The sequence below is a fragment of the Fistularia commersonii genome, chromosome 8, assembly GCF_037954325.1.
Source record: "Fistularia commersonii isolate RoL2024-O1a breed Wild chromosome 8, RoL_Fcom_v1.0, whole genome shotgun sequence".
NCBI classification, from domain to species: domain Eukaryota; kingdom Metazoa; phylum Chordata; class Actinopteri; order Syngnathiformes; family Fistulariidae; genus Fistularia; species Fistularia commersonii.
In genome coordinates, this window is record NC_141291.1 from 3,782,904 (window position 1) to 3,794,525 (window position 11,622).

The following is an 11,622-nucleotide window of genomic DNA, read 5'->3' on the forward strand; positions in this document are numbered from 1 at the left end:
AGCGGAACCCGCTCACACACAGCCTGCTGCTTTGGTAGTAGAACAACACACACACACGTCAAAGTCAATATTCCCATATTGGCTACCGACCCTTAGCACGCTGCGAGCCCCCCCCCCCCCCCCCGCCGCCGCACCGCCTCTGGACATGTCACGCGGAGCCGCCTGCGATGGACCAATTAGAGCCCAGCTCTGTGGTTGGGACGTCCCTCCGGGCGTTCCCGGTCCCGCCGCCGGCCACGCAAGTTCTCTATTATTGCATATCTGGAGTGGAACAGAACCCGCGGAGGACGGGTTCTCGCGCTCACAGCAGCGGTCCGGAGGGGCGCTGGTCAGCGCGGCCGAGCCGGGTAGGAGTAAGGCTCTGCTCGCGGCGCGCCGACACGATATTTACACCCTCCCGTGTGAGGAGCGGGGATAAGCCCACTGGACCCGTGGTGGCAATGGGGGGGGTAATCAACCTCCTGTGTGTATCCAGGTGTGTGCAAACACACTCGGCCGCAGTAAAACCCAGAGACCAGCTTCCTGGGGAGAGGAGCGAACGACCGGAGCCACTCCTGAGTGGGATCACGCCTCCGTTCTGCTCAGACCAGCTGCTCGTCCGGAGTGACTAGTCAGTATATCCAGATGGGTTACATATTCCTATCTCTCACGTGTCTCTGAACTGCCATTTTGGGGTTTCACCCGTTCCCCCCCGACGGGAGCTATTATTCCCGGATGCTCTCAGACCCAAGCAGACCCAACACACACACACACACACACACACACACACACACACACACACACACTGTAAACCTGAGTGCTGCTCAAGAGATGGAAGTTCGGCCATGTTCTCGCACTGTGCACTGGTGCTCGCTTGACCATCGCAACCTGAATGGTACGTTCCGCGTGGCGGGAGTGAAATCACCCCGGCGTTGGGTTTACTCAGATGGAGGGAGGGAAGAGAGAGAGAGAGAGAGCAGCCGCCAACACAACATTGGCCTAATGTTTGCACATGTTCTGTGCTTTGGTCTGTTTTCACTCCAACAACACACACACACACACACACACATTCCCAGGCACAAGCCAGAATGGACCGCTGTGTTTGGACACTCCCGGTAGCTCCGGGGAGGAGTGGATGAGGACCCGCCGAATGAGGGAAAGAGAAAAGAGGGGGGAAAAAAAAAAAAAGGCAGAACGGAAAAGTCCTATAAATAAGAGCGTCGGAGGAGAAGCAGCAGCAGCAGCAGCAGCAGCTTGGCTGGTTGGAACGCGGGCACTTCGGGAAAGACCTCTGTCCGGTCAGCTCGCTCCACCGGTGTCTTTGGCAGCTTCCAGAGCGGATCCGGCGAATCCGAAATATTCGTATGCGCAAGCGAGACGCCTGAGCTATTGTTCCTTTTCGCCCTCCTCCTCCTCCTCCTCTTTGAACAAACCTACTGAACCCTGAGAACGCGAGAATTCTGTTCCTGTTTCCTGCTGCGGTAGGAGAGCCAGCAGGCCCAACCCCTAAATAGACACAGCAAAACACATGATGGCAGACACACACACACACACACACACACCTCTACTTGTACGACAACTCTTGTGCAGAAAAGTGCAGGCCTACTCCGGGAGAGATAAAAACAAGGCAGGTGTGCCCAGCTGTGCTATGAAAGCTAGCGGTGAGGCTGTGCCTGTGGCTACAGGGGCGAGGGGAGGGGACGTCGCCACCGCCGCCGCCACCGCCGCCGCCGACAACAACAACACACGTTTTGAAACAATGCGGCCTCAGGCACCGAATGGCTCAATATTAGCAATGAGTGACAACATGCATGGGGCTGGAGTCAAAACCGTTTCTCCGCCTGATGGGAGGTTTGAAGGCTCTACGCTCCGCTGCGACTATTTCCTCCCACGGTCCCCATGGCAACCCGCCACAGACCCGCCCCCTCCCTTTTTGCACCATCTCTTCTCGAATCACCTTTGGCGAGGTGTGGTACCAGACCTCTCTGGAGTGACATCTACCTGTGGCGACGAAACACACACACACACACACACACACACACACAGTATGATTGGGAATATGTACATACACACACTCATATATGTGAGTGTGTATATAGGTTGTATACATAGGACCGTCTTCTACTGAAACTACGGCGTCTGCGCAGACATAGTGAGACGAGTGGAACCGGCCGAGTGGCGAAAGCCGACCTTTCACGTGGCGTGGAGGAGGAGAAAAGCGCACGTGTTTGGTGGCAATGGGAACATCACAATCAGCTTTAAAAAAAAAAAAAAAAGTTCTTTCTATAAAAAAAAAAGAAAAAAAGAAAAGGAGATTCTGCAGAAACAGCCAGGTACTGTTTTCCCCATTAACCGCTGAGAGGTCATTAAAAAGACAACAGTGTAAAACTCTCACATTAAAACAAACAGGGGGGGAGATTTTAAAAACCAAGGTGTGACGAGAGGGGAGGAGGAACGACGAGATTAAAAACAACCTGCGGATGTCTGGTTGTGCGGTGCTGGTACTTCGGTCCCCTCTCCACAGCCTCCAAAACAAACTCTTGGTACCAAAAGTGCAATTATCCTGAGAAGCGGACCAAGTATTGGAGATTATATCATGGCTGAACCAATCAGGTCCCGCGGTGGACCGGCGAACCGCTGGCGGTGTGAACCCCCCACCCCGCATCGGCCGGGCCGCTTCCTTCTCGGCTCGCTCGATCCGTGTCGGACCGGGGAAAGGCAACGCTGTAAACTGAGACCTCGATATGGACCTTCACAGTCTGCTATGCTATGCTATCACCCCCCCCCCCACTCCCGGATGGTGTGCAACACTATAATAACTTAGCCTTATCTATCTGGGCGGGGGGCAAATTTCCCGAAAAAAAAAAAAAAAAAAAAAAAGATAAAAAAAGGTCAAACGGTGTCACATGGTCTGATGGTCTGCCTTCCCATTGGTTAGTGAGCCAGGCCTCCAAATGTGACTACATTCATCTCAGACGCCGGCAAGGCCCACCAGGTCCTCCGCTGACAGCATGGATTTCCTATCGCTCGACTGCAACCTCCCCCCCCCCTTCAAAAAAAAGTAAAATCTACCCGCGATATAAAATATGTGCCATTCGTTCGTCTTTATCAACCTAAATCTTTTAAAAACAAATGTATGATTAGGTCCGAGACTGGCAAGGGGGGGCGGGTGGGTCATCATCGAAGACGACGACTGCTTCCAGGGGAAAGGGGGGGAAAAAAAAAAAACACGTGTGGGGAAGGGGGGTGTTTCCAAGGCAACTGTGACTAAAGAGAAACAAATTAAACAGCGTGTCACATGGATTGATTGTTTCCACACACCCTTCTCTTCACCATTACCACCAGCCCCCGCCGTCCTGGTCATAGGGATGTTACAGCCTTACCTGAGACTAACTCAACTCGTCCCGCCGCGGGGAAAAACAACAGACCGCGTTGTGCCGTTGGTCGCGCTTCTCGGATCGGAAAAAGGAACGACGAAACACCGAAGAAGTAAATAATAAACAAACAAGTCCCGGCCGTCAGCGGAGCCGGCGGCTGGTTTTTCCCCTCCCGCTGCCGCCGAGGCAAACTGAAGGCCGCGAGACTTACTGGCCGACAGACACGAGCGAAGTTACATTCAGTGCATCTTTTCGAGTCGCCATCCTTTACCGAGGAGGTGTTTTTTTTTTTTTCGTGACGAGAAAACGAGAGAGAGAGAGACGTTCCTACACTGGAAGATGCTGGCATCGAAATGCAAAACCCGTGTGTGCTGTCCTGCAATACTGGTGTTATAGCAAAAAAGAAAGAACAAAAACAAACTGGTCTTCAAAATAATTAAAAAAAAAAAAAAAAAAAGAAAAAAAAAAAAACTTGACGCGTGGCGTTCCGGTTCTCCTCGGAGTGACGCCCAACGGTTCCCTTTAGGATCCCTCCGCCGCGGCACACACCACGCTCATCTGGGACGCCTGGGGGACCCGAGTGACACGTTCAACGCACCACGGCTCCGTAAAATCCAAAACACGGAAGAATAAATAAAAACAAGACGTTTATATCTAGGACCAGCTCGATGGAGATCGGACTACAACGCTGAATTGTTGGGACCGTTATTATTATTTTTGTCTCTCTGTGGTCTGGCTATGGATGTCAGCCGGAAGACCTTTTCAGCGGACGCGTGAGGTTTAAGGAGAAAAGACGAACAGGAGGGGCGAGGAGCTGCGCCCCGTCAGTAAGATGCCCCCGAAAACTATTTGGCTTGGAAACGCCAGCCAACCGGCGGCCGTCCGTCCGACCCGCGTCGGAAACACCCCCGCCCCGCCATCCCTCCACCGTGCCGACGAGCGCAGAGCGGAGGTTGCTACCCGGGAGGAGGCCGACGGGTGCGTTCTGACAAACTCCGACTTTTGCCAGAATCAAGACACACTCACACACACACGACGAGTTGATATTTGGGGGGGGGATGAAAGAGAAATGGGTTCACAGCTAAAGCTAATAGCCGGTGTCTGAATGCGCACACACACACACACACACCTTACACACACCCCCAACCCCACCTGTCCTGTTCAGGCCGTGAGCAGGATGACAATAGATATGTTTTTTTTTTTAAATACACACAAAGTCCATACAAGCGAGGAAACCACCACAAGGGGGGGGGGGAAGTTAGTAACAGAAGAGGGAGATAAAGGAGGGGGGATAAAAAATAAAGTTGGGTCATACAGAGGCTCCGGAGGTTGTTAAAGTGAGGGGGAGACGCTGAGTTGTGGGCAAGACCAGACCGGAGCGAGATGCAGGGCGCGGCCCTGGGGGGGGCGTGATGGGACAGCGCTGATTTGACGGGCCGCGTTTAAAAAGAAGAAAAAAAAAACAAAACAAAACAAAAAAAAACATCGAGGAATCCGTCTGTTTCTCCGTGAAGGAGGGGAAAGTAGGAAGATTTCAGGCTGACGTCGGACAAAAGAATAACCCCCCCCCTGTCCAAAGCCGGGCTGTATTCACACACACACACACACCCCCCACCCGGTTGTTCGGGTCCACCGCCGGTTTGCACTGGCACGTCTCGGCAGCGGCGGCCATGCTAACTGGCCCTCGTAGCATTATTGCGAATAAAATACCGGCGTTTTGTGGAAAAAATATAGACCGCGGGTAGTAAGCAGAGACCCTGCTGCGTGTTAAAAGGCGATGTTGCGCGGAAGGAGGCGCCCGCGTTTCTGGACAGGACGTGTGTGAATACAACCTGGGTTTAGACATCCCGCCCGGGGCGAGGGAAGACCCGCTCGCTCCGGCCTAGTCTTGACGCAGTTCGGGGGGGAGGGGGGGGGGTGTTGTCGGGACCGCCCGCCTACATGCCCGCGCTGAAGGCGTGCAGCTCGCGATGGAAGTGCTGGGTGGGTTCGGACAGGACCAGGCCGGAATCCAAGCACGGGTGCCAGACGCGGCCGAGGCCCAGCGAGACCTCCTTGACCAGGTTGTGGACCGGGTCGCCCTCCATGCACACCGACTGGTCGGGGTCGAAGTCGATGCTCTCCTCAGACACGGTCAGGACGCGCAGGCTGGAGCCCCGGAGGCGGGAGATGGCCACCAGGTTGTGAGACCACACGGTGTAACCTGCAGGGGAGAGAGAGGACCGACAATATAAGGAAGGCGCAACGTTCCCGCCGAAGACGCATTCTTCTTGGGTCCGGCCTCGTCAGTCAGGTTTGGCGGGCCGTCGGCGTGCAGCAAAATCCCCCCCCCCAAAAAAAAAAAAAAAAAAAGAAGGAATGAATGAGAGCAACTGAAATCTCCGGCGTAAAATAAAAAATATTTTTCCCTCAAAAATGCCGCAGCTTTCAGGAACTGTGCTTGTGCGAAGACACAAGAGAGGATTGATTTCCCCCCCCCGGCCCGTCCAGGGGGGAGCAAATATGGAAACAATGAGGGCGTTTCTGGATCTACCTGGAAACATGCCGGTCAAAGGCGGGGTCGTACAGCCCGCTGAAACCATCGGCCGTTGACGCGGCGCAAAAGGCTTTCAGAAATATCCATGAGAAACATACAGCTGGGGGGGGGGGGATGGCCATCTGCCAACAAATAACAACAACGCATTCCTGCTAAGAATGGACGTTCTGGTTGTGCAGAGGACACAACCCAGCGGGGTCTGTTTGGGGAAATAAGCCACGCCGACATCTCCCTCCGTCAGAAGGTCCGGGACCGACGTGGGTCTGTCCCTCCGGGCCAGAGGGCGATGCTCGCTTCTGCGCTAGCTCTGCTAACTCAAACATCCCCCAGCTGCTGGGACGTAGAGCCATTTTTGATACGAGTGACATTTTCCCCGGAAGACGCCCGGGGGGGGGACGATTCAAAAATAACGTTAGTTGGCCCCCCCGTGAACCCGGCTCACCGTGAATCACCAGGACAGCCAGCTGAGTACACCTCCAGGCCAGCAGCACCAGCGGGTCTTCGTTACGGTTGACGCTGAAGTCGGGGAAGTCCGGGTCGTCCCTCAGCAGCAGGAAGTGGGTCAGCGTCTTGTTGTACTGCTGCGAGATGAGCTCCAGGGTGGCGTCCGTCACCAGCGTGCTGTAGCTGTCCAGGTGGAGGCGCTCGAGAGGGAGGCTGGGCTTCAGGACCCTGAGGAGCTCCGAGCTGTCCACCTCCAGCGCCATGATGTACACTCGCAAATTGGCGCTCACGCTGACCTGGAGGCGACGGCGTGAGGTTGTTGTATGTTTTTTTTTTTTTTTTTTTTTTAACGGATTAAATACAGTCGCATCTGCTGCATTACCAGTGCCTTCCAGTCGTCCTCGGTGGCCGTCCCGTCCAACGGTTTGAATTCCAGGGCGGCGCCGTTCAAGAGGAGCGACAGGCGATGCAGCGGAGTGCGGCGCGGCGACGCCAGGAGACCGCACAGCTCCGACGTCAGGTCCGAGAAATCCAGGGCCAGGGAATGAAGCATGGAGAGACGGTCCAACTCCGACGGCGAGATGAGCGGACCTGGGGAGACGTGAACGCGGGCGAGACGGGTTCAGTTCGATGCGTCATCGAGAGGGTGGAGCCGGCCAGTGTGCAGTCGGCCTGCAGAGCCATGAATCCCAGGAAGCCCCGGCGTACCGAGCTGGTGGTCCAGGAGACTGAGGTGCTGCAGGGTCTCAGCGGAGGGGTTCGACAGGCAGGCCAGGGAGCAGGGGATCACCAGACCCAGCATGAAGCTGCAGGACAACCATCGCAGCTGCCTGCTGTTGGACAGCAGCTCCATGAACAACTGCTGGATTCTACAAGGAGGAAGAAGAAGAAGACCTTGAAGGTATCGCCCTTGCGAATCCACAGAGGCCACAAAGGCTGTCCGGATGTAACTTGAAAATATCACTCCGCTTTGGACTCTCCGCAAAGTTTTATTCATTTCCGTGCTCGCTGGTGCGCCTCTCTGCAGCTGACCTGCTCTCTGATCCCTGTGACGGGAGCCCGAGAGAGGAAAAACTTCACGAAAATAAAGCGTCGGAATTGACGCCAGATTCCCAGACGCCTCCTCCGTCCGAGCCAGTTCTACCACTCGGCGTATCGGAGGACGCTGGCGCTGTGGAATATTTGAACACGCCAAACTGAAACTTCTCTCTCCCTCCGTGAGATTTTCTGTTTAGAAACCACCTGGCCGATGCATCGATCGCTAATCTCGGCCAAACACCTCGTACGGGCGCCGTAGCGAGCCGCGGTAATAACATGCCGCGTGGAGAGTCTAATCCTGTTTCACGAGGCCTGTTTTGCCATCCCAGCCACTTACTCGTTGATTTTTTTGTCGCCCTGGTGGATCTGGAGCAGCTTAGAGCTGTCCAGCAGGCCCTCCTGCTGCAGAACGCAGGTGTCTCCGTACAGGCTCAGCTTCTGCAGGTTCCTGAGAGGGAAAGAGAAAAGAGACGGGCAATATTTACACAGAAATATAAAGGGAACTCATTATGTTATTAACAAGGCTGTTTACCCCTGCGTGCAAATTAAAGCAGAGAGCGACGCCGACAGCAGCTGGTGCTAAAAGACCCACAACTCGGACTCATTAAGTTGTTCGCTCAGTCATTCTATTTATAGCGCACAGCTGCTCACGGGTAGGGGGGGCGCTGGAACCGATCCCGGCTGGCACGGGTTTGAGAGACGGGGTTTAACCTCGCCGGGTCGCCTGTCAATCACATCCAACCGTTCACACTCGCGGACAATTTAGTCTTCAATGAACCTGCTGAGCGTTTCTGGATGCGGCGCCTGGACAGGACTTGGTGAAGAAGACAGGGACACAGGATCCGGCCGACACGTGACTGATCCGTCTTTCGCCGCGTTGTGTAAACTCAGCTGCGTCTTCTAATTCCAGATTACTGCTTTGTAATGTTTGCTGTGTAAATATTCCTCCGAAAGATTGCCGTGCATTTGGTTAATAATTAAGGAGATCATTTGAATCCCGAGACGCTCGTGTCGACGTGTCCCGGAAAACACCTTCGCTCCTCTGTGAACGACGGAGAGCTGTTTCTACGAGGGCGCCGACGCATCGGAGACGTGAGGTGGGGTTCATTACACAGAGCGATGATGCGGCGGCGAACGCAGGGCGACTTTCAGGGGGTTAAGCTGTTCCCACGCTATTCTCTCCAAGAGTCCAATACTAGTTTCTAATCCTATAGAAATGTGGGAGTGTAAATTTAGTTTCACCTTGAGCTGTGCCGAAATATCATATATATTGGTAGGTTTTCGCCTGTCATACACAGAGCTACGGCTGAGCTGCGCTGCTGTTTCAGGGCCTACGACATCCTGGCACCGGAAACTGATGAAAAAGTGGTGACTGACATTTTTCAATTTCATAACATGCCATTTTTTCTGAGCTCTTATCAGCATGCTCCACAGGAAATGCCTGAAACTGAATGATAACACCTCTGAAGGTAAATTAGGACGATGAGCGTGGCCAATCTGGTGATGCTGCCATCACTTTCACCAATGCCAGTCCAAGATTAAACATTTAGCAAAATAAAAAAAAACCTGTATGGCTCTGATATTATCTCCTAGCCTGTGCGGCGTCTTTAGAGGACAATGAATGAATACGCCAAGTTGTGCAATAGAGGTGGCATTCCAACCGGCGCGATTTAATTCCCGGCTTATAACAAGATCCATTCAAACGTCTTATTTTCCCAAAGCTTTCACCGCACGCCCTGTGACATTTACACCAAGGAAAATTCACAACGCTGACATCTTTCCGCACAAACGCATACTTCAAACCGCAGACTTATGCGATGAAGAGGAGGAGGAGGATGTGGGGGGGGGCAAAAAGTTAAAAAACCTGCTCTAACAATAGCAGGAGCTTTCAAAACCCCTCAGCAGAACTGCAAGACTTGAAGTTCACAACTTTGGGTGGGTGTTGCTGGATTTCAAAGCATCAAAGCACTGGGGAGAATAATGGAGAATGTGGGAGAAGCACAGAAAGGGGAGCGGACAGCTCTGCACAACCATCAGGACCCTCATAGATAAGAGGTTTTTTTTTTAAACAGAAAAGTGACTTACACAGCAAGAATGGACAAAGTATAGAGAATGGGCATGTAGCATATGGAAGTCCCTGTATTCTGTAGCATGCATTGAACGCAGCAGAGCTACGTATACATGTATATGAGCACACACACACACACACACACACACACACAATACAGTGTGTGTGTGTGTGTGTGTGTGTGTGTGTGTGTGTGTGTGTGTGTGTGTGTCAGCGCTGATATCAGCAAGTCACTGCCAACAAAGGCTCTCCCAGCCGCAGCTTGCTTTGTACCTGCTAGCTTAGAGAGCTGTTTTTACCACAGGAAAACCCCTGGGGCCGGCCTGGCTAACGAACCCAAGTGCGTGTGGTTTCACCACGATGGAAGCCCGTAAAAATAAAATGTATTTGCGTTCTCGTTTGTTTGTTGACACGTTACACGTAAGCGTAAACTCCGGGGATGCTGGGGAATACAGCGTATGGATGCTAAGCTCACCACAGACGTGACCGTGTTACGTAACGCAGAATGTCAGGGTTTGTTTATAGCTAGGTTAGCTAGGCTAGCTAGCTAGCTGCTAGCGGAAATACAATAATGTCCCCCAACGGGTATAAATGAAGCTAGCGGGGAGGACCGTTAGCTTACCTGTTATTGCGGATGCTGGTGAACACGCACAACACCTGGTCCAAATAGATGGCCATGGCGTCCCTCCATCGGTCCGAGAGCTGCGGGTCGTTGTCGGAACCGAGGGGCTGGTCCACCCTGGCCGACGACGGGTCGCTGCTCAGCGGGCTGAGGTAACCCTCCACCGGCGCCAGCTCCAGCTGCAGCTCCCGCACGAAGGAGCCGAACTTCCGCATGAGGAACTCCAACCTCGGGGACTCCTCCGAGCTGGAGACGCCGCCGTTGCCGTTGGCGTTGCAGCCGCCGCCGATCCGCAGTTTCAGCTCGGTCCACAGCGCCGGGTAGAAGAGACACTCCCTCCACCGGGAGCACACGGCCGAGGCCCGCAGCTTGTCTCGGTCGGACAGGAAGGAGAAGATGTGGACGATAAGCTCGCTGGGCAGAGCCATGGCTCCGACACCCCCGCACAGAGCCATGGCGAGCTAGAAAAAAACGCTGTGAAAATTTCAGCCCCGGTGCGAAAGAGCGAGTGCCGTTGTTTGTTTGTTTGTTTTTTATTTTTTATTAAAAACGGCCCCACGGTGCAGCGTCTGCAGCCAGCGAGGCTCCTCCACCAAAAACAAACCGCTTTTCAGTTATGCCTTCAATACTATTGGACCGCACCAACCGGATCACCGCGCGGGGAGCAGGACACCTCAGACACTCTTTAAATAAAAAAAGCACAAAGGGGAAAAATGTAGATTTCACTAGCTGTTAAACCCCCGATTTAATTCCACGAAGAAAGATCCACGATTCGATTCATATTCGATGTCAGCGTTGGCCATCCGTGTTCGCGTCACCTACAGGAATGGTTTCGTCCTTAGGTGTTGTTATTTTTGCCATACTCCATTTTGCCACAAGGGGGCGCTGTGTTGCAAAGGCAGCGGCAGCCGCAACTCCTGGCCTCCATGAGATCTTTTTTTCACATTTTTTTATTCTTTTATTGAACATAAATAGTATAAACAGATATACATGTGTACATATAAACATGACAAGGTAGAATTGAATGTCAATGAATCAATCGAGGATGAGGAATCAAAGGAAATAAGGAGCTTGGTACTGTATGTAATCACTTAACTGAACAGGTTATCAGTGTTAAAGGTTTGTGAGAAATGTTTAATGCTAGATGAAAAAGAAAGTGAAAGAAAATGAATAAATAAATAGGTAGATAAATAAAATATAAAAAAACATAAACAACTTGCAAGGGGAATATAATATGTATTTAACTTGGTGGTTCACAAGGAATCTCAGACATCAAACTGTATATTTTTTGTTTTTTGGATTTGTCCATAAGTTTTAAGGATTTTTTATATCATTCAAAATTGTTAACAAAGAACGTCAAATTGGGGGAACACTTTTGCATTCTGTTTTTGTGAATTAACAACTTGGCCAGGCCTAAAATAACATTGACACATAGTTCATCTCTTTTGTTGCTTAAAAGTAAACCAGTTGTTATATCATTTCTTGAGAAGGAAACTGGTGATGATGGAAATTTGTCTTAAACCCATTTTTGAGTTTTAGCCCAAAAGCCCTGTACTTT

The 11,622-nt window shown here is 52.3% G+C and overlaps 1 protein-coding gene across 1 annotated transcript; it reads right to left on the reverse strand.

Annotated features, from left to right (window-relative positions):
* Positions 1-4,641: 4,641 nt before the first annotated feature.
* Positions 4,642-10,669, reverse strand: fbxo33 (F-box protein 33). Its single transcript, XM_086150542.1, has 6 exons — positions 10,065-10,669; positions 7,712-7,822; positions 7,045-7,205; positions 6,719-6,927; positions 6,335-6,632; positions 4,642-5,559 (listed from the first exon to the last, which is right to left on the reverse strand). Exons 1-6 carry the CDS (start codon positions 10,517-10,519, stop codon positions 5,294-5,296), a joined length of 1,500 nt encoding a protein of 499 aa, XP_086006668.1. The 5' UTR covers positions 10,520-10,669; the 3' UTR covers positions 4,642-5,293.
* Between the last annotated feature and the right edge of the window lie 953 nt (positions 10,670-11,622).